Consider the following 23,991-nt stretch of genomic DNA (forward strand, 5'->3'; position numbering starts at 1 on the left):
GGGCAACTGGGAGGAGGTGCTCTTGTTCTCCATGGACTTCAGTGTCCCAGAACTTTTTGGAGTTGGAGCTACAGGATGCAAACTTCTGCCTGAAGAAGCTGGCCTTAGCTTTCCTGACTGACTGCGTGTATTGGTTCCTGACTTCCCTGAACAGTTGCATATCGCGGGGACTATTCGATGGTATTGCAGTCCGCCACAGGATGTTTTTGTGCTGGTTGAGGGCAGTCAGGTCTGGAGTGAACCAAGGGTTGTATCTGTTCTTGGTTCTGCATTTTTTGAACGGAGCATGCTTATCTAAAATGGTGAGGAAGTTACTTTTAAAGAATGACCAGGCATCCTCAACTGACGGGATGAGGTCAATGTCCTTCCAGGATACCCGGGCCAGGTCGATTAGGAAGGCCTGCTCACAGAAGTGTTTTAGGGAGCGTTTGACAGTGATGAGGGGTGGTCGTTTGACTGCGGCTCCGTAGCGGATACAGGCAATGAGGCAGTGATCGCTGAGATCCTGGTTGAAGACAGCGGAGGTGTATCTGGAGGGCCAGTTGGTCAGGATGACGTCCATGAGGGTGCCCTTGTTTACAGAGTTAGGGTTGTACCTGGTGGGTTCCTTAATGATTTGTGTGAGATTGAGGGCATCTAGTTTAGATTGTAGGACTGCCGGGGTGTTAAGCATATCCCAGTTTAGGTCACCTAAAAGAACAAACTCTGAAGCTAGATGGGGGGCGATCAATTCACAAATTCTATTTTTTATTTTTTTATTTCACCTTTATTTAACCAGGTAGGCTAGTTGAGAACAAGTTCTCATTTACAACTGCGACCTGGCCAAGATAAAGCATAGCAGTGTGAACAGACAACACAGAGTTACACATGGAGTAAACAATTAACAAGTCAATAACACAGTAGGAAAAAAAAGGGGAGTCTATATACAATGTGTGCAAAAGGCATGAGGAGGTAGGCGAATAATTACAATATTGCAGATTAACACTGGATTGATAAATGATCATGTACAGGTAGAGATATTGGTGTGCAAAAGGGCAGAAAAGAAAATAAAGAAAAACTGTGGGGATGAGGTAGGTGAAAATGGGTGGGCTATTTACCAATAGATTATGTACAGCTGCAGCGATCGGTTAGCTGATCAGATAGCTGATGTTTGAAGTTGGTGAGGGAGAAAGGTCTCCAACTTCAGCGATTTTTGCAATTCGTTCCAGTCACAGGCAGCAGAGTACTGGAACGAAAGGCGGCCGAATGAGGTGTTGGCTTTAGGGATGTTCATTGAGATACACCTGCTGGAGCGCGTGCTACGGATGGGTGTTGCCATCGTGACCAGTGAACTGAGATAAGGCGGAGCTTTACCTAGCATGGCCTTGTAGACGACCTGGAGCCAGTGGGTCTTGCGACGAATATGTAGCGAGGGCCAGCCGACTAGAGCATACAAGTCGCAGTGGTGGGTGGTATAAGGTGCTTTAGTGACAAAACGGATGGCACTGTGATAAACTGCATCTAGTTTGCTGAGTAGAGTGTTGGAGGCAATTTTGTAGATGACATCGCCGAAGTCGAGGATCGGTAGGATAGTCAGTTTTACTAGGGTAAGTTTGGCGGCGTGAGTGAAGGAGGCTTTGTTGCGGAGCTGGGAGCTGAGGGGGGTCGGTAGAGACTTATTTCTGGAGAGAGTAATTTTCAAAATTAGTAGTTCGAACTGTTTGGGTAGTATGACATTACTTTGCAGGCTATCTCTGCAGTAGACTGCAACTCCTCCCCCTTTGGCAGTTCTATCTTGACGGAAGATGTTATAGTTGGGTATGGAAATCTCTGAATTTTTGGTGGCCTTCCTGAGCCAGGACTCAGACACGGCAAGGACATCAGGGTTAGCAGAGTGTGCTAAAGCAGTGAGTAAAACAAACTTAGGGAGGAGGCTTCTGATGTTGACATGCATGAAACCAAGGCTTTTTCAATCACAGAAGTCAACAAATGAGGGTGCCTGGGGACATGCAGGGCCTGGGTTTACCTCCACATCACCCGCGGAACAGAGAAGGAGTAGTATGAGGGTGCGGCTAAATCCTATCAAAACTGGTCGCCTAGAGCATTGGGGACAGAGAATAAGAGGAGCAGGTTTCTGGGCATGGTAGAATATATTCAGGGCATAATGCGCAGACAGGGGTATGGTGGGGTGCGGGTACAGCGGAGGTAGGCACTGGGTGATGATGAGAGAGGTTGTATCTCTGGACATGCTAGTTGTAATGGGTGAGGTCACCGCATGTGTAGGAGGTGGGATAAAGGAGGTATCAGGGGTATGAAGAGTGGAACTAGGCGCTCCATTGTGAACTAAAACAATGATAACTAACCTGAACAACAGTATACAAGGCATATTGACATTTGAGAGAGACATACAGCGAGGCATACAGTAATCACAGGTGTTGAATTGGGAAAGCTAGCTAAAACAGTAGGTGAGACAACAACAGCTAATCAGCTAGCACAACAACAGCAGGTAAAATGGCGTTGACTAGGCAACGGGGCTGACAGATAAAACATAAACAAGCAGAATGAAGTACCGTGATTAATGGACAGTCCAGCATGCATCAGCTATGTAGCCAAGTGATCAGTGTCCAGGGGGCAGGGAAGCTGGATTAGTGAGTGTTATCCAGGTTAAAAAAACTAACAATGACTAAATAGCTTGTAGCTAGTTAGCTGGTTAGCTTCTGGAGGTTCTTGAGTGTGTTCTAAAAATGTAAAATAATAGCGATTCCGTATCACATTGGGTGAGGCAGGTTACCAGAAGGTATAAACAAATTAAAAATCGAAGAGAGAGTAAATATGGGTCCAGTGAGTGTTTGGGACGAGGCGATTCAGATGGTTAGCAGGCCTGTGCTAACAAGCTAACAGTTAGCGGACCGGGGCTAAACAAGCTGGCCGAAATAGCAAGCAAGGAGATAGCAAGGGCTAGAGAGTTAGCCGTTATGTCGATATAGGACTCGTTTTACTGTGGATATAGATACTTTGGTACCTGTTTCCTCTAGCATTTTCACAAGGTCCTTTTGCTGTTGATCTGGGATTGATTTGCACTTTTCGCACAAATGTACGCTCATCTCTAGGAGACAGAAGGCGTCTCCTTCCTGAGCGGTATGATGGCTGCGTGGTACCATGGTGTTTATAATTGCATACTATTGTGGGTGTCTACAATTATTTTTCGGAGGTCTTAGCTTATTTCCTTTGATTTTCCCATGATGTCAAGCAAAGAGGCACTGAGTTTGAAGGTAGGCCTTGAAATACATCCACAGGTACACCTCCAATTGACTCAAATGATGTCAATTAGCCTATCAGAAGCTTCTAAAGCCATAACATAATTTTCTGGAAATTTCCAAGCTGTTTAAAGTCACAGTCAATTAATCTGTCTGTAAAAAAATGTTGGAAAAATTACTTGTGTCATGCACAAAGTAGATGTCATAACCGACTTGCCAAAACTGTAGTTTGTTAACAAGAAATTTGTGGAATGGTTGAAAAATGAGTTTTAATGACTCCAACCTAAGTGTATGTAAACTAGTTTTTCAACTGTATATGGGTTACATTGGCACAAATGATTCGGACAGCAGGCGCAGGAATAGTTTGTTTTTACTTCACCAAAATGAAGGCGTGAAAAGGCACGGGGAAAACGCCTAACCAAACACAGGGTAGAAACATACAGGTACTCACACGCACCAACGGACACGCTAACAATGGAAACCAAAGGAAACCAAAGGGCACATATTTACAAATACAATCAATCAGTGGGAATAGGGGCCATGTGTGCGCATCATCTCGGTGCAAGAGCCTTTACTACAGTCCCTGGTTCGAATCCAGGCTGCATCACATCCGACCGTGATTGGGAGAGCCATAGGGCAGCGTACAATTGGCCCAGCATCATCCGGGTTTGGCCGGGGTAGGCCTTCATTGTAAATAAGAGTTTGTTCTTACCTGACTTGCCTAGTTAAATAAAGGTTACATTTAAAAAACTACTGGCGGCACAATCAATAGGAGGTGAACAGTGGTGGAAATATAGCTAACTTGTTGTGTTGCACACCAACAGATGGAAAAAACATACACCAGTCGACAAACTAACAAACTGGCTTCATAACAAACGGCTTTATTTACAAATTAGTCTCACCCCATGTTCAAGAATTGCCTTTTTCTCACTCACTCTAGGTTAAATGAATACTGAATCTCCAAAATATCATTACTTTTTAAACAAAGTGATTATTATTATTAATTAATTTAGAATGATATAAAAGCCCCTTAAATATTCCCAGAAATTCTCACAGATCCTAACAGAAAATGCCCCTTAGATATTAATATAGAGTCCTCTTGTCACGCCCTGACCTTAGAGATCCTTTTTATTCTCTTTTGGTTAGGTCAGGGTGTGACTCAGGTGGGAAAGTCTATGTTTTCTATTTCTTTGTTTTTTGGCTATGTGTGTGAGTGTGTGTGTGTGAGGCAGCTGTCTATTGTTGTCTCTGATTGGGGATCACATATATATTGTCATTTTCCTTTTGGGTCTTGTGGGATCTTGTTTTCTGTTTAATGTCTGTACCTGACAGAACCGTGTGCTTTCGTTTTCACTTTGGTTATTTTCTTTGAGTGTTATTTTGAAAATAAAAATCATGAACACTTTCCACGCTGCGCTTTGGTCCAGACGAGAGCCGTTACAGAAGATCTCACCACCAAAGGACCAAGCAGCATGGCCAGGAGGAGCAGGGATCCTGGGCCCGGGAGAGAAGAGAGTGGAGGACATCCTGGATCTGGGAGGAGGTAATGACATGAGACAAGACCCTGCCATGGAAGCAGGCGGAGGTAGCGATTGAGGAACGGTGACAGTACGAGGAGTTAAGACAATGATGGAAGCCCGAGAGACAGCTCCAAAAGATTTTTATTTTGGGGGTGCACACAGGGAGATTGGCGGAGTCAGGGTTTGAGCCAACTCCCCGTGTGACCGGTCAGGCATCGTGTTATGCGGTGATGCGCACGGAGACACCGTGCGCATTCACAGCCCGGTGCGCTCTGTTCCAGCTCCCCGCAGTTGCCGTGCTAGAGTGGGCATTCAGCCAAGACGGATTGTGCCGGCTCAGCACTCCTGGTCTCCGGTGCGTCTCTTCGGCCCAGGATAATCTGCGCCAGCTCTACGGACGGTATCCCCAGTTCGCCAGCACAACCCAGCACGACCTGTTCCAGCTCCCCGCACTTGCCGTGCTACAGTGGGTATTCAGCCAGGACGCGTTGTGCCAGCTCTACGCTTCAAACCGCCAGTGCGCCTCCACAGTCCAGTATATCCTGCGCAGGCTCTACGCACTATGCCTCCAGTGCGTCTTCATAGCCCAGTGCATCCTCTGCCAGCTCTCCACACTCACCGAGCTAAAGTGGGTATCCAGCCAGGACGCGTTGTGGCAGCTCCACGCACCAGGCTTCCAGTATATCTCCTCAGTCCAGTGAGACCTGTTCCGGCTCCACGTACGAAGCCTCCAGTGATGATCCATGGCCCGAAGCCTCCAGTGATGATCCATGGCCCGACACCTCCAGTGATGATCCGCGGTTCGGAGCCTCCAGCGACGGTCCCCGGTCCGGAGGTCCCGGCGAAGATCCCTGCACCAGAGGTGCCACCGATATGGGGGGAGCCTCAAGCGGAACGGGGTCTGCGTCCCGCACCGGAGCCCCACCGAGAGTAGATGCCCACCCGGACCCTCCCCTATAGGTTCAGGTTTGCGGCCGGAGTCCGCACGTTTGGGGAGAGGGGGGGTACTGTCACGCCCTGACAGTAAAAGAGATTATTTTTTATTCTCTTTTTGGTTAGGTCAGGGTGTGACTCGGGTGGGAAAATCTGTTTTCTATTTCTTTTTGGCCGTGTGTGGTTCCCTATCAGAGGCAGCTGTCTATCGTTGTCTCTGATTGGGGATCACAAGTTGTCATTTTCCTTTTGGGTTTTGTGGGATCTTGTTTTCTGTTTCGTGTCTGTACCTGACAGAACTTTGCGCTTTCGGTTTCCCTTTGGTTATTTTGTTTGAGTGTTTTTTGAAAATAAAAATCATGAACACTTTCCACGCTGCGCTTTGGTACACTCCTTTCGACGAGAGCCGTTACACCTCTAATCCTCTAAATGTAAGGAAAATGCCCCTTAGATATTAATATAGAGTCCACCAATCCTCTTAATGTAATTATTGGTGGATAGTCACGTCATTGAATTTGTATTTTTTTCGCTATATACTGTAGGCCTACCATAGGCGAAATGAGTCTCACTGGTGTTGAGTAATGTGCTGTTAAAAATGGTGTAGGTTTTATTTATTTAAAGAGCATATTGAAGTTAGAACCAAAAGCCCATAACTATTTTAGCATCGTTTCATGCTGCTCTGTGGTAAGCATGGGGACTGGTCTTGATAAATCAATAAGATTTTTTATTCTCACTTAATCACCATTTGAGTATAGGTTAAACAAGAATTAGAATATTAGAGTGCAGAAATTATATACTCTTAGTGTAACCTTTATTTAACTAGGCAAGTCAGTTAAGAACAAATTCTTACTTACAAGGACAGCCTACTCCTTCCTCCCGTTGTACAGCGCCATATTTTCCATTCCATCCTAACGGAAACCCTGAGGGTTTCGTTTTTCATTTTTTCTCTGAATAGAAACACCATAATATTAATCAAATTAATGAAGCCAAATTTCTTAAAATCAATCCCAATATACTATGTCATTACAAAAAAAGGTTTTAAATTCTCTGTTAATGCCAATATGGAAGACTATCAAATGCTTGTCAAAAATGCCCTCTGGTGGTCAAACTAGCAACTAGCAACTTAACAGAAGAAATGGCTGACAAAAATATAACGTGCCACAGAATGCTGCAGCAGCCTGCAAAGTGTACTGCAGTATGACGCAACTTTTAAAGAAGGAACCATCGTAACTTAACACACCATCACACAACATATCACATAACATAACATAGCACACCATCACTTAACATATCACACAACATAACACACCATCACATAACATATCACATAACATAGCACACCATCACATAACATATCACACAGCACAACATAACATAACACACCATCACATAACATATCACACAACACAACATAACATACCATCACATAACATATCACACAACACAACATAACATACCATCACATAACATATCACATAACATAACATAGCACACCATCACATAACATATCACACAACACAACATAGCACACCATCACATAACATATCACACAACATAACATAGCACACCATCACATAACATATCACACACCACAACATAACATAACACACCATCACATAACATATCACACAACACAACATAACATACCATCACATAACATATCACACAACACAACATAACACACCATCACATAACATATCACATAACATAACATAGCACACCATCACATAACATATCACACAGCACAACATAACATAACACACCATCACATAACATATCACACAACATAACATAGCACACCATCACATAACATATCACACAACATAACATAGCACACCATCACATAACATATCACACAACACAACATAACACACCATCACATAACATATCACACAACATAACATAGCACACCATCACATAACATATCACACAACACAACATAACACACCATCACATAACATATCACACAACATAGCACACCATCACATAACATATCACACAACATAACATAGCACACCATCACATAACATATCACACAACATAACACACCATCACATAACATATCACACAACATAACATAGCCCACCATTACATAACATCATATTGTTTAAAATGGATTGGTTTGATTGATTGACTGATTGATTTTTGGGGGTAAAAACAATTTGTACCTGTTTAAAACCATTTGAAAGTACAAAGAATTCCCAGAGCAAAACACATGAAAGCTTTAAGCTTATTTCTAATGCGATTCTCGAGTAAAATAAATAAAAACATTGCATTTGTGTTCCTCACATAACAAATGATCACTTAACATATCATCACATTGATGAAAAATAAACATTGTATCTATGTCCCTCCTAAGGTACCTCATATCCAGACCCGGTGGAAACACCCCTCTGTGGACAACAAGGACAGCTTCTACATCAACCTGTACCCAGAGTATGCCTCCATCAGCAGAGCCATACTGGACATCGTACAGTACTACAAGTGGAAGACAGTCACCGTGGTTTACGAGGATGCAACTGGTGAGTGATCTAAACAAACAAAGGGAGGGGGGCACTGCCACTACCTCATTCTCCGCCCAAGGTGCAACAATTGAGGAGTAAACTGAAGTGAAGAGGAAATTCAGCAACTCTTGGACGACAGTGAAAGTTGAAGTTGAGAAACATGCTTCATTCAGTAGTAGCTGAATTCCCCCTTCACTTCAGTTTGATCTTAACAGACAATTACTGTGGTTTAAGAGGACACGTGGTCAATGATCTGACCTGAACAGTGAGACAGGATGTGATGGATGTCGCTGGAAGGACCAGGAACACATAGGCCCTAGATGTAGGCTAAAGGGACAGCAAAAAGCTAAGGGTGACAGAGGATAGCCTTGGCAGGTTCCTCAAGCAATACACTTCAACTATGACAGACACAATGAAGGAAAAAAATCCAGAAAATCACATTGTAGGATTGTTAATTAATTAATTTGCAAATTATGGTGGAAAATAAGTATGTGGTCACCTACGAACAAGCAAGATTTCTGGCTCTCACAGACCTGTAACTTCTTCTATAAGAGGCTCCTCTGTCCTCCACTCGTTACCTGTATTAATGGCACCTGTTTGAACTTGTTATCAGTATAAAGGACACCTGTCCACAACCTCAAACAGTCACACTCCAAACTCCACTATGGCCAAGACCAAAAAGCTGTCAAAGGACACCAGAAACAAAATTGTAGTCCTGCACCAGGCTGGGAAGACTGAATCTGCAATAGGTAAGCAGCTTGGTTTGAAGAAATCAACTGTGGGAGCAATTATTAGGAAATGGAAGACATACAAGACCACTGATAATCTCCCTCGATCTGGGGCTCCATGCAAGATCTCACCCCACGGGGTCAAAATGATCACAAGAACGGTGAGCAAAAATCCCAGACCCACACGGGGGGACCTAGTGAATGACCTGCAGAGAGCTGGGACCAAAGTAACAAAGCCTACCATCAGTAACACACTTCGCTGCAGGGACTCAAATCCTGCAGTGCCAGACGTGTCCCCCTGCTTAAGCCAGTACATGTCTGAAGTTTGCTAGAGAGCATTTGGATGATCCAGAAGAATATTGGGAGAATGTCATATGGTCACATGAAACCAAAATAGAACTTTCTGGTAAAAACTCAACTCGTCGTGTTTGGAGGACAAAGAATGCTGAGTTGCATCCAAGGAACACCATACCTACTGTGAAGCATGGGGGTGGAAACATCATGCTTTGGGGCTATTTTTCTGCAAAGGGACCAGGACAACAGATCTGTGTAAAGGAAAGAATGAATGGGGACATGTATCGTGAGATTTTGAGTGAAAACCTTCCATCAGCAAGGGCATTGAAGATGAAACGTGGCTGGGTCTTTCAGCATGACAATGATCCCAAACACACCGCCCGGGCAATGAAGGACTGGCTTCGTAAGAAGCATTTCAGTCTTCAGTCTCCAGTCTCCAGATCTCAACCCCACAGAAAATCTTTGGAGGGAGTTGAAAGTCTGTGTTTCCCAGCAACAGCCCCAAAACATCACTGCTCTGGAGGAGATCTGCATGGAGGAATGGGCCAAAATGCCAGCAACAGTGTGTGAAAACCTTGTGAAGACTTACAGAAAACGTTTGACCTCTGTCATTGCCAACAAAGGGTATATAGCAAAGTATTGAGATAAACTTTTGTTATTGACCAAATACTTATTTTCCACCATAATTTGCAAATAAATTCATAAAAAATCCTACATTGTGATTTTCTGGATTTTTCTCATTTTGTCTGTCATAGTTTAAGTGTACCTATGACGAAAATTATAGGCCTCTCTCATCTTTTTAAGTGGGAGAACTTGCACAATTGGTGGCTGACTAAATACTTTTTTTGCCCCATTGCAGTTCTGTAGATTTGTGGCCGGGGCGGCAGGGTAGCCTAGTGGTTAGAGCATTGGACTAGTAACCGGAAGGTTGCGAGTTCAAACCCCCGAGCTGACAAGGTACAAATCTGTCGTTCTGCCCCTGAACAGGCAGTTAACCCACTGTTCCCAGGCCGTCATTGAAAATAAGAATGTGTTCTTAACTGACTTGCCTGGTTAAATAAAGGTTAAATTAAAAGGCATCAGCAGCAATGGTTCTAATAATATTGAATGATTGCTTGCTTGCATCAGCCAATAATTTTTTATTTATTTTATTTATTTCACCTTTATTTAACCAGGTAGGCAAGTTGAGAACAAGTTCTCATTTACAATTGCGACCTGGCCAGGATAAAGCAAAGCAGTTTGACACATACAACGACACAGAGTTACACATGGAGTAAAACAAACATACAGTCAATAATACAGTATAAACAAGTCTATATACGATGTGAGCAAATGAGGTGAGATAAGGGAGGTAAAGGCAAAAAAAGGCCATGGTGGCAAAGTAAATGCAATATAGCAAGTAAAACACTGGAATGGTAGATTTGCAATGGAAGAATGTGCAAAGTAGAAATAAAAATAATGGGATGCAAAGGAGCAAAATAAATAAATAAATTAAATACAGTAGGGAAAGAGGTAGTTGTTTGGGCTAAAATATAGGTGGGCTATGTACAGGTGCAGTAATCTGTGAGCTGCTCTGACAGTTGGTGCTTAAAGCTAGTGAGGGAGATAAGTGTTTCCAGTTTCAGTGCTTTTTGTAGTTTGTTCCACTCATTGGCAGCAGAGAACTGGAAGGAGAGGCGGCCAAAGAAAGAATTGGTTTTGGGGGTGACGAGAGAGATATACCTGCTGGAGCATGTGCTACAGGTGGGAGATGCTATGGTGACCAGCGAGCTGAGATAAGGGGGGACTTTACCTAGCAGGGTCTTGTAGATGACATGGAGCCAGTGGGTTTGGCGACGAGTATAAAGCGAGGGCCAGCCAACGAGAGCGTACAGGTCGCAATGGTGGGTAGTATATGGGGCTTTGGTGACAAAACGGATTGCACTGTGATAGACTGCATCCAATTTGTTGAGTAGGGTATTGGAGGCTATTTTGTAAATGACATCGCCAAAGGCAGGCGGACAGGCGGGCAGGTGCGGTTAGCGATCGGTTGAAGAGCATGCATTTAGTTTTACTTGTATTTAAGAGCAATTGGAGGCCACAGAAGGAGAGTTGTATGGCATTGAAGCTTGCCTGGAGGGTTGTTAACACAGTGTCCAAAGAAGGGCCAGAAGTATACAGAATGGTGTCGTCTGCGTAGAGGTGGATCAGAGACTCACCAGCAGCAAGAGCGACCTGATGTATACAGAGAAGAGAGTCGGTCCAAGAATTGAACCCTGTGGCACCCCCATAGACTGCCAGAGGTCCGAACAGCAGACCCTCCGATTTGACACACTGAACTCTATCAGAGAAGTAGTTGGTGAATCAGGCGAGGCAATCATTTGAGAAACCAAGGCTGTCGAGTCTGCTGATGAGGATGTGGTGATTGACAGAGTCGAAAGCCTTGGCCAGGCTGCACAGTAATGTTTCTTATCGATGGCGGTTAAGATATCGTTTAGGACCTTGAGCGTGGCTGAGGTGCACCCATGACCAGCTCTGAAACCAGATTGCATAGCAGAGAAGGTATGGTGAGATTCGAAATGGTCGGTAATCTGTTTGTTGACTTGGCTTTCGAAGACCTTAGAAAGGCATGGTAGGATAGATATAGGTCTGTAGCAGTTTGGGTCAGGAGTGTCCCCCCCTTTGAAGAGGGGGATGACCGCAATCTTTGGGATCTCAGACGACACGAAAGAGAGGTTGAACAGGCTAGTAATAGGGGTTGCAACAATTTCGGCAGATAATTTTAGAAAGAAAGGGTCCAGATTGTCTAGCCCGGCTGATTTGTAGGGGTCCAGATTTTGCAGCTCTTTCAGAACATCAGCTGAACGGATTTGGGAGAAGCAGAAATGGGGAAGGCTTGGGCGAGTTGCTGTGGGGGGTGCAGTGCTGTTGACCGGGGTAGGAGTAGCCAGGTGGAAAGCATGGCCAGCCGTAGAAAAATGCTTATTGAAATTCTCAATTATGGTGGATTTATCAGTGGTGTCAGTGTTTCCTATCTTCAGTGCAGTGGGCAGCTGGGAGGAGGTGTTCTTATTCTCCATGGACTTTACAGTGTCCCAGAACTTTTTTGAGTTAGTGTTGCAGGAAGCAAATTTCTGCTTGAAAGAGCTAGCCTTGGCTTTTCTAACTGCCTGTGTATAATGGTTTCTAGCTTCCCTGAACAGCTGCATATCACGGGGGCTGTTCGATGCTAATGCAGAACGCCATAGGATGTTTTTGTGTTGGTTAAGGGCAGTCAGGTCTTGGGAGAACCATGGGCTATATCTGTTCCTTTTTCTAAATTTCTTGAATGGGGCATGTTTATTTAAGATGGTTAGGAAGGCATTTAAAAACCAATATCCAGGCATCCTCTACTTTACGGGATAAGATCAATATCCTTCCAGGATCGATTAGAAAGGCCTGCTCGCTGAAGTGTTTCAGGGAGCGTTTTACAGTGATGAGTGGAGGTCGTTTGACCCCTGACCCATTACGGATGCAGGCAATGAGGCAGTGATCGCTGAGATCTTGGTTAAAGACAGCAGAGGTGTATTTAGAGGGCAAGTTGGTTAGGATGATATCTATGAGGGTGCCCGTGTTTAAGGCTTTGGGAGGTACCTGGTAGGTTCATTGATAATTTGTGTGAGATTGAGGGCATCAAGTTTAGATTGTAGGATGGCTGGGGTGTTAAGCAGGTTCCAGTTTAGGTCGCCTAGCAGCACGAGCTCTGAAGATAGATTGGGGGCAATCAGTTCACATATGGTGTCCAGAGCACAGCTGGGGGCAGAGGGTGGTCTATAGCAGACTGCAACGGTGAGAGACTTGTTTTTAGAGAGGTGGATTTTTGAAAGTAGAAGTTCAAATTATTTCGGTACAGACCTGGATAGTAGGACAGAACTCTGCAGGCTATCTTTGCAGTAGATTGCATCACCGCCCCCTTTGGCCGTTCTATCTTGTCTGAAAAGGTTGTAGTTTGGAATTAAAATTTCTGAATTTTTGGTAGTCTTCCTAAGCCAGGATTCAGACACAGCTAGAACATCTGGGTTGGCAGAGTGTGCTAAAGCAGTGAATAGAACACATTTAGGGAGGAGGCTTCTAATGTTAACATGCATGAAACCAAGTCTATTACGGTTACAGAAGTCGTCAAAAGAGAGCGCCTGGGGAATAGGAGTGGAGCTAGGCACTGCAGGGCCTGGATTCACCTCTACATCGCCAGAGGAACAGAGGAGGAGTAGAATAAGGGTGTGGCTAAAAGCAATTAGAATTGGTCGTCTAGAACGTCTGGAACAGAGAGTAAAAAGGAGGTTTCTGGGGGCGATAAAATAGCATCAAGGTATAATGTACAGACAAAGGTATGGTAGGATGTGAATACAGTGGAGGTAAACCTAGGTATTGAGTGATGAAGAGAGAGATATTGTCTCTAGAAACATCATTGAAACCGGGAGATGTCATTGCATGTGTGGGTGGTGGAACTAATAGGTTGGATAAGGTATGGTGAGCAGGACTAGAGGCTCTACAGTGAAATAAGCCAATAGACACTAACCAGAACAGCAATGGACAAGGCATATTGACATTAAGGAGAGGCATGCTTAGTCAAGTGATCAAAAGGGTCCGGAGAGTGTAGAGGTTGGTTGGGGGTCACGGCGATTTAGACAGCTAGCCAGGCCATCAGTAGCAAGCTAGCATAGGATGGACGTCTGTTATTAGCCACCTCTTGCGTTCCGTCAGTAGATTAGTGGGGTTCCGTGTGGTAGAGGGGATTAATCCAAATCACACAACAACAACAAAAATAAAAACAATAGATAAAGCTAGAGGCCCAAGAAAAAAAATAATAACAATAACAATAAAAATAAATAAATAAATTGTCCGATTGTAGGCCTCAGATGGGCGCCCAGGCAACGTTGCGAAGTAGTGAATGGGAAGTAGTGGTAGCAGGGCCCATAGGGCTTTGGTCAAAAGTAGTGCAGTACATAGGAAATAGGGTGCTGTTTGGGATGCAGTCTCGGACTCTTCTTTGCTTTGTGTTAGATGTGATGCTGCTTGGTGTTATGAAGGGCTAATAGTTGAAATTCCTCTATATAGATGAAAATGTCCCTTGGAGTGTTTGTTTATTAGCCTGGTCCCAGAACTGTTCATTAGCCTGGTCCCAGAACTGTTCATTAGCCTGGTCCCAGAACTGTTTATTAGCCTGGTCCCAGAACTGTTTATTAGCCTGGTCCCAGAACTGTTTATTAGCCTGGTCCCAGAACTGTTTATTAGCCTGGTCCCAGAACTGTTCATTAGCCTGGTCCCAGAACTGTTTATTAGCCTGGTCCCAGAACTGTTTATTAGCCTGGTCCCAGAACTGTTTATTAGCCTGGTCCCAGAACTGTTTATTAGCCTGGTCCCAGAACTGTTTATTAGCCTGGTCCCAGATCTGTTTATTAGCCTGGTCCCAGAACTGTTTATTAGCCTGGTCCCAGAACTGTTTATTAGCCTGATCCCAGATCTGTTTGTGCTGTTCTGTCTTGCAATGTGGCAAGACACACAAATACAGAGCCCTCAGAGAGTATTCACACCCCTTGACTTTTTATACACTTTGTTGTGTTACAGCCTGAATTTAAAAATATAAATAAATTGAGATGTCGGTGTTGTGTCACTGACCTACACCCCATAATGTCAAAGTGGATTTATGTTTTTTGAAATGTTTACAAATGAATTAGAAATGAAAAGCTGAAATGTCTTGAGTCAATCAGTATTCATCCCCTTTCCATGGCCAAGCCTAAATACTTTCTGGGGTAAAACAAAGTTGCTTAATTAACAAGTCACATAATAAGCTGCATGGACTCTATGTGCAGTAAGTATTTAACCTTTTTTTAATGACCTGGCTCATTGCTGTACCCCACACATACAATTATATGTAAGGTCCCTCAGTTAAGCAGTGAACAAAGAGGTTTTCCATTGCCTCTCAAAGAAGGGCACCTATTGGTAGATGGATTTTAAAAAAGCAGACATTGAATATCCCTTTGAGCATGGTAAGTTATTCATTACACTATGGATGGTGTATCAATACACCCAGTCACTACAAAGATACAGGCGTCCTTCCTAACTTGGTTGCCGGAGAGGAAGGAAACCGCTCAGGGATTTCACCATGAGGCCAATGGTGACTGTAAAACAGTTGCAGAGTTTAGTGTTTGTGACAGCGTTATACGAAGGAGACTAAGGCGCAGCGTGCATAGATTTCCACATACTTTTAATAAAGAGAAACTCACTTAAACAAAAACAATAAAGAACAACGAATGAAACGTGAAGCTATACGAATAGTGCAGACAGGCAGCTAAACATAGCACGAGAACCCACGAACACAAAAGGGAAAATGGCTACCTAAATATGATCCCCAATCAGAGACAACAATAAACAGCTGCCTCTGTTTGGGAACCATATCAGGCCACCATAGACATACAAATACCTAGACCTACAAAACCCCTAGACATACAAAAACCCCTAGACAATACAAAAACTAGCATACCCACCCTCGTCACACCTTGACCTAACCAAAATATAAAGAAAACAGATATCTAAGGTCAGAGCGTGGCTGACAGAGCGAAGCACAGGCTTTCCAACAGGCACTGGGAGACAAATCCCCCTTTCAGCAGGACAATAACCTAGAACATAAAGCCAAATATACACTGGAGTTGTTTACCAAGACGACATTGAATGTCCCTGAGTGGCCTAGTTACATACTTAAATTGGCCTGAAAATCTATGGCAAGACTTTAAAATGGCAGTCTAGCAATGATCAACAACCAACTTGACAGAGCTTGAAGACTTTTAAATATAATAATATGCAACATTTATTGTACAGTCCAGGTGTGCAAAGCTCTTAGAGACGTACCCAGAAAGACCCACAGCTCTTAGAGACGTACCCAGAAAGACCCACAGCTCTTAGAGACGTACCCAGAAAGACTCACAGCTGTAATCGCTGCCAAAGGTTATTCTATCTAACATGTATTGACTCAGGAGTGTAAATACTTACGCAAATGAAATATTCCTGTATTTCATTTTAAATAAATGTGCAAACATTTCTAAAAACATATTTTCACTTTGTCGTTATAGGATATTGCGTTTAGATGAGTGAGATTTTTTTTTTAAATCCGTTTTGAATTCAGGCTGTAACACAACAAAAAGGGGTATAAATTCTTTCTGAAGGCACTTTTAATCAATCTCACTTTGATTAAACTGCCCTCTACCATCCTACTCTAAACAATCCCTCTACCATCCTACTCTAAACAATCCCTCTACCATCCTACTCTAAACAATCCCTCTACCATCCTACTCTAAACAATCCCTCTACCATCCTACTCTAAACAATCCCTCTACCATCCTACTCTAAACAATCCCTCTACCATCCTACTCTAAACAATCCCTCTACCATCCTACTCTAAACAATCCCTCTACCATCCTACTCTAAACAATCCCTCTACCATCCTACTCTAAACAATCCCCATCCTACTCTCTACCATCCTACTCTAAACAATCCCTCTACCATCCTACTCTAAACAATCCCTCTACCATCCTACTCTAAACAATCCCTCTACCATCCTACTCTAAACAATCCCTCTACCATCCTACTCTAAACAATCCCTCTACCATCCTACTCTAAACAATCCCTCTATCCATCCTACTCCTAAACAATCCCTCTACCATCCTACTCTAAACAATCCCTCTACCATCCTACTCTAAACAATCCCTCTACCATCCTACTCTAAACAATCCCTCTACCATCCTACTCTAAACAATCCCTCTACCATCCTACTCTAAACAATCCCTCTACCATCCTACTCTAAACAATCCCTCTACCATCCTACTCTAAACAATCCCTCTACCATCCTACTCTAAACAATCCCTCTACCATCCTACTCTAAACAATCCCTCTACCATCCTACTCTAAACAATCCCTCTACCATCCTACTCTAAACAATCCCTCTACCATCCTACTCTAAACAATCCCTCTACCATCCTACTCTAAACAATCCCTCTACCATCCTACTCTAAACAATCCCTCTACCATCCTACTCTAAACAATCCCTCTACCATCCTACTCTAAACAATTCCTCTACCATTCTACTCTAAACAATCCCTCTATATTCTACTCTAAACAATTCCTCTACCATCCTACTCTAAACAATCCCTCTATCCCATCCTGTAGCCCCCTGACTATTACCTATTTAGTACACTCCCTCTGCATCCCAAATGGTACCTCGTTCCCTATTTAGTACACGCCCTCTGCATCCCAAATGGTACCTCGTTCCCTATTTAGTACACTCCCTCTGCATCCCAAATGGTACCTCGTTCCCTATTTAGTACACTACTTTTGACCAGGGCCAATAGGCTTCAGTTAAATTGCACTGAATTAGATATGAGGTTATAGTGTGAATATATTACTGGTTCATTGTTAATGTTGTGCTGAGTTGTGGGATCATAATGTAGTCTGGACACTACTAATAGGGTCAGACATTATGAGGCTTTTCTGAATATAATCATGTATAGTCTGTGTCCCAAAACAATCCACCATCCTACTCTAAACAATGCACTACATTTGACCAGAGCTCAATCCCTGTTCAGAAGGTAGTCACTACTTTGACAATCAATGGGTCCTGTTCAGATCACTACTTTGAAAGCTCAATGGGTCCTGTTCAGAAGGTAGTGCACTACTTTGACCAGAGCAATGGGTCCTGTTCTAAGGTATGCCTACTCTAAAAATGGGTCCTCTACACTACTTGACCAAGCTCAATGGGTCCTGTTCAGAAGGTAGTGCACTACTTTGACCAATCTCAATGGGTCCTGTTCAAACAATGCACTACTTTCCCAGAGCTCAATGGGTCCTGTTCAGAAGGTAGTGCACTACTTTGACCAGAGCTCAATGGGTCCTGTTCAGAAGGTAGTGCACTACTTTGACCAGAAATGGGTCCTTGTTCAGAAGGTAGTGCACTACTTTGACATCCCAAATGGGTCCTGTTCCCTATTTAGTACACTCCTTTGATCCCAATGGGTCCTGTTCAGAAGGTAGTGCACTACTTTGACCAGAGCTCAATGGGTCCTGTTCAGAAGGTACTGCAATACTTTGACCAGAGCTCAATGGGTCCTGAATATATTACTGAAGAGTTAATGTTGTGCACTACTTTGACCAGGACACTAATGGGTCTAATAGTGGTCAGACATCAAAAGGCTTTTCAGAAGGTAGTAATACTTTGATCAATGGGTCCTGTTCCCAAGGTAGTGCAATACTTTGACCAGAGCTCAATGGGTCCTGTTCAGAAGGTAGTGCACTACTTTGACCAGAGCTCAATGGGTCCTGTTCAGAAGGTAGTGCACTACTTTGACCAGAGCTCAATGGGTCCTGTTCAGAAGGTAGTGCACTACTTTGACCAGAGCTCAATGGGTCCTGTTCAGAAGGTAGTGCACTACTTTGACCAGAGCTCAATGGGTCCTGTTCAGAAGGTAGTGCACTACTTTGACCAGAGCTCAATGGGTCCTGTTCAGAAGGTAGTGCACTATCTACACTGAGTGGACAAAACATTAGGAACACCTTCTAATATGGAGTTGCAAACCCCCCTTTGTCCTCAGAACATCCTCAATTTGTCAGGTCATGGACTCTATGGGTGGCCTGTTGACTCTACAAGGTGTCGAAAGTGCACTACTGGCACATGTTGACTCAGAGCTGGTCCATGTTGACTCTACAAGGTGTCCTGTTCCACGGGATGCTGGCTACATGTTGACTCTACAAGGTGTCGAAAGCGTCACAGGGATGCTCCTGTTCTACAAGGTGTCGAGTGCACTACTTGCTGGTCCAGAGACTCAAAGGTGTCCTGTTCAGGGATGCTGTGCACTGTTGACTCTACAAGGTGTTGAGCTCACAGGGATGCTGGCCATGTTGACTCTACAAGGTAGTGCATGCTGGCACATGTTGACTCACAAGGTGTCGAGCTCAATGGGTCCATGTTGACTCTAGAAGGTCGATGCACTGCTGGCACATGTTGACTCTACAAGGTGTTGAAAGCTCAAGGGGTGGCACATGTTGACTCTACAAGGTGTCCAAAGTGCCACTGCTGGCACATGTTGACTCTACAAGGTGTCCTGTTCACAGGGATGCTGGCACATGTTGACTCTACAAGGTGACCAGCGCTCCAAGGGATGCTGGTCCATGTTGACTCTACAAGGTGTCGAAGGTTCCACAGGGATGCTGGCACATGTTGACTCTACAAGGTGTCCTGTTCACAGGGATGCTGGTCCATGTTGACTCTACAAGGTGTCGAAAGCGTTGATGCTGGCAGATGTTGACTCAATGTCGGTCCTGTGCTGGTCCATGTTGACTCTACAAGGTGTCGTGCACTACTTGGTCCATGTTGACTCTACAAGGTGTCCTGTTCCACAAGGGATGCTGGCACATGACCAGACTCTACAAGGTGTCCTGTTCCACGGGGATGCTGGCACATGTTGACTCTACAAGGTGTCAATGGGTTCCACGGGGATGCTGGCACATGTTGACTCTACAAGGTGTCACTGCTGGCACATGTTGACTCTACAAGGTGTCGAGCTTCCACAGGGATGCTGGTCCATGTTGACTCTACAAGGTGTCGAAAGCGTTCCACAGGGATGCTGGCACATGTTGACTCTAGAAGGTGTCAATCCACGGGGATGCTGGCACATGTTGACTCTACAAGGTGTCGAAAGCGTTCCCACAGGGATGCTGGCACATGTTGACTCTACAAGGTGTCGAAAGCTGACGGGGATGCTGGCACATGTTGACTCTACACATTAGGGGATGCTGGCACATGTTGACTCTAAAGGTGTCGAGTTCAAATGCTGGCACATGTTGACTCTACAAGGTGTCAGAACAGCCCACAGGGATGCTGGTCCATGTTGACTCTACAAGGTGTGGTGCGTTCCACGGGGATGCTGGTCCATGTTGACTCTACAAGGTGTTGAAAGGCCCATGCTGGCACATGTTGACTCTACAAGGTGTCGAAAGCGTTCCACAGGGATGCTGGCACATGTTGACTCTACAAGGTGTCGAAAGCGTTCCACAGGGATGCTGGTCCATGTTGACTCTACAAGGTGTGGAAAGCGTTCCACGGGGATGCTGGTCCATGTTGACTCTACAAGGTGTTGAAAGCGTTCCACAGGGATGCTGGCACATGTGACTCTACAAGGTGTCGAAAGCGTTCCACAGGGATGCTGGCACATGTTGACTCTACAAGGTGTCGAAAGCGTTCCACAGGGATGCTGGCACATGTTGACTCTACAAGGTGTGGAAAGCGTTCCACAGGGATGCTGGCACATGTTGACTCTACAAGGTGTCGAAAGCGTTCCACAGGGATGCTGGCACATGTTGACTCTACAAGGTGTCCAAAGCGTTCCACAGGGATGCTGGCACATGTTGACTCTACAAGGTGTTGAAAGCGTTCCACAGGGATGCTGGTCCATGTTGACTCTACAAGGTGTTGAAAGCGTTCCACGGGGATGCTGGTCCATGTTGACTCTACAAGGTGTCGAAAGCGTTCCACAGGGATGCTGGTCCATGTTGACTCCAACGCTTCCCACAGTTGTGTCAAGTTGGCTGAATGTCCTTTGGGTGGTGGATCATTCCCGATACACATGGAAAACTGTTAAGTGTGTAAAACCCAGCAGCGTTGCAGTTCTTGACACACTCAAACCGGTGCGCCTGGCACCTACTACCATACCCCCCCCTGTTCAAAGGAACTTAAATCTTTTGTCTTGCCCATTCACCCTCTGAATACCACACAGACACAATCCATGTGTCAATTGTCTCAAGGCTTGTAAATCCTTCTTTAACCCGTCTCCTCCCCTTCATCTACACTGATTTGAAGTGGATTTAACTGACATCAATAAGGGAAAGAGAAAGGGGGGGTACCTAACTTTAGTCAGTCGTCCAGCTGAATGTATTCAATTGAAATGTGTCTTCCGCGTTTAACCTGACCCCTCTGAATCAGAGAGGTGCATGTGGGCTGCCTTGAGTTTGGTTCCTCTCCAGTCATATTATATTATTGCTGGAGTTTGGTTTCGTCCTCCACTCATCTCTCAAACACGTTGTCTGATCTGAAGGGTCACATTGAATTTGCTGCTTTGACCTACGCCATCCAAATCGTATGATATGTTAGGAATTTGTTAGTGCTTTAAGATCCCCCGGACTGTGTGTTTAATCTGCTTTGAACCAGGATTGGTTTGTAAAGCCCTTTTACCCATAACATATCTGTATTTATTTCCTTCCCTTTCTCTGTCCCAGGGTTAATTCGTCTTCAGGAGCTGATCAAAGCTCCGTCCAGGTACAGCATCAAGATTAAGATTCGCCAGCTGCCGACGGAGAGTAAAGACGCCCGGCCGTTACTAAAGGAGATGAAGAAGGGGAAAGAGTTCTATGTTATCTTCGACTGTTCCTACCAGACCTCCGCAGACGTACTCAAACAGGTCAGTATGTCTGCTTACCCTTCTTCTCCTCTCCTCTCCTTTCCTCTCTTTTCTTCTCCTTTCCTTTCCTCTCCTCTCCTTTCCCCTCTTTTCTTCTCCTGTCCTCTCCTCTCCTCTCCTCTCCTCTCCTCTCCTCTCCTCTCCTCTACTCTACTCTACTCTACTCTACTCTACTCTACTCTACTCTACTCTACTCTACTCTACTCTCCTCTCCTCTCCTCCTTTCCTCCCCTCCCCTCTTTTCTTTCATCTCCTCTCTTTCCTTCTCTCCTCTCCTCTCCTCTCCTTCCTCTCCTCTCCCTCTCCTCCTCTCCTCTCCTCTCCTCCTCTCCTCTCCCTCCTCTCCTCTCCTCTCCTCCCTCTCCTCTCCCTCTCCTCCTTTCCTTTCCTTTCCTTTCCTTTCCTTTCCTTTCCTTTCCTCTCCTCTCCTCTCCTCTCCTCTCCTCTCCTCTCCTCTCCTCTCCTCTCCTCTCCTCTCCTCTCCTCTTAAACACAATTCCAGTTTGGATTTTGTGGCCAGACAGATTAGTTGATTTTCTATCCCCTGCAGAAATCCTACAGTATGTTCATTTCCAATGCCAAATTGAGCTTGTTTCTATTCGGACACACACATTTAAAACCAGTAGCTGTGAAACAGATGAATGGAAACACCACACGAATGTGTACCAATTGAAACATTTATTACTCATACAGTCACCTAAATGCACAGCATGCATACCAAACAAAATGAGCCCCTGCTAGAAACGGAGGAAGTGTGTAATTTGCAGTGGGCCCAAGGGTATGGCTATAGTTATGGATGGATGGAGTTTAAGCTAGTAAATGTGATTTGTGCTGGCTTGGGCAGAACACTAGCGGTGTGTGAGCTGAGCTCTGTCTATCTCTTCGGTCCCAAATGGAATCCTATTTGCTATATAGTATACTTCTTTTTAAACCAAAGCCCTTATGGGTCCTGGTCAAAAGTAGTGCACTATATAGGGAATAGGGTGCCCTTTGGGACTCATCTTCTCTGTCTCTCCTATACAGATCATGTCCATGGGGATGATGACTGAGTATTACCACTTCTTCTTCACTACTCTGGTAAGAACATTGTTTTATTGCTTTGATTCAGGCCGTACGTCTAAACGGCACACTGTGTACTAATCGTATTCGTCGTAATACATACGATTTAGAACGTACTGTTTGGTCAAAACGAATGCAGTAAGTAACAAATACCCAGAGTACTTGTCTCCTGCAACTGAGAATACCTCTGTCACGTTTGCTGTCTTCAAACTCCTTGTCATAAATGAGCCAAGGCATGTAGTTCCACATCTTTAATAGGAGTGAAACCTTCACAAAAACAAACAGGTAAACAGAAACCGACCGTGACGCACCAGTGGCGCACGCAAACACTCACAGAAAATAAATAATTAACCACAACATTAAAGTGGGAAAAAGGCAGCCTAAGTATGATTCCCAATCAGAGACAACGATATACAGCTGCTTCTGATTGGGAACCACACTCGGCCAAAAACAAAGAAATAGAAAACATAGAATGCCCACCCAAATTACACCCTGACCTAACCAAATAGAGAAATAAAACGTCTCTCTCAGGTCAGGGCGTGACAACCTCATCGAAATGTGCAATTGCATTGATTCCTGCCATTGGTTCATTTTGGTACAGCGCGTCCCCCTCAGCTGATTATCAGCTGTTGTCAAAACACGTGGGTTTCGGAAATACGATTCTCTTCCTCGATACTGTGCAGAGAATTCTACTAGATGAAAAGCCTAAATGAGTAGGAAATACTGGCATTTAAAGCATACTACATTTTTAGAAATGTCACATACAATGAAATGTCATTTTTTCAAATACCCCAAATCCTTACAATTCAGACCTCAAGTACGGGTATCCAGACACGGGTATCCAGACACGGGTATACAGACACGGGTATCCAGACACGGGTATCCAGACACGGGTATCCAGACACGGTTCTCCAGACACGGGTATCTAGACACGGGCATCCAGACACGGGTCTCCAGACACGGGTCTCTAGACACGGGTCTCTAGACACGGTTCTCCAGACATGGGTATCTAGACACGGTTCTCCAGACACGGGTCTCTAGACACGGGTCTCTAGACACGGTTCTCCAGACATGGGTATCTAGACACGGTTCTCCAGACACGGGTATCTAGACACGGGTATCCAGACACGGGTGTCCATTTGTTTTGAGGATTATAGGTGGGGGTGAAAGGTCAATGTGTTTTGAGGATTATAGGTAGGGGTGAAAGGTCAATCATTTTGATGATTATTGATAGGGCTGAAAGGTCAATCGTTTTG

General features: G+C 44.6%; 1 protein-coding gene across 1 annotated transcript in view; it reads left to right on the forward strand.

The window, feature by feature from the left end:
* The window catches only part of LOC135553228 (glutamate receptor ionotropic, kainate 1), a 195,201-nt gene that overhangs the window by 57,998 nt on the left and 113,212 nt on the right, over nt 1–23,991 (forward strand). The window contains exons 4-6 of the mRNA XM_064985403.1: nt 8,049–8,211; nt 21,495–21,676; nt 22,700–22,753. Coding sequence (XP_064841475.1) covers nt 8,049–8,211; nt 21,495–21,676; nt 22,700–22,753 — 399 coding nt within the window. The remainder of the gene's footprint in view (nt 1–8,048; nt 8,212–21,494; nt 21,677–22,699; nt 22,754–23,991) is intronic.

Source organism: Oncorhynchus masou, chromosome 13 (assembly GCF_036934945.1).
Source record: "Oncorhynchus masou masou isolate Uvic2021 chromosome 13, UVic_Omas_1.1, whole genome shotgun sequence".
Classification (NCBI taxonomy): Eukaryota; Metazoa; Chordata; class Actinopteri; order Salmoniformes; family Salmonidae; genus Oncorhynchus; species Oncorhynchus masou.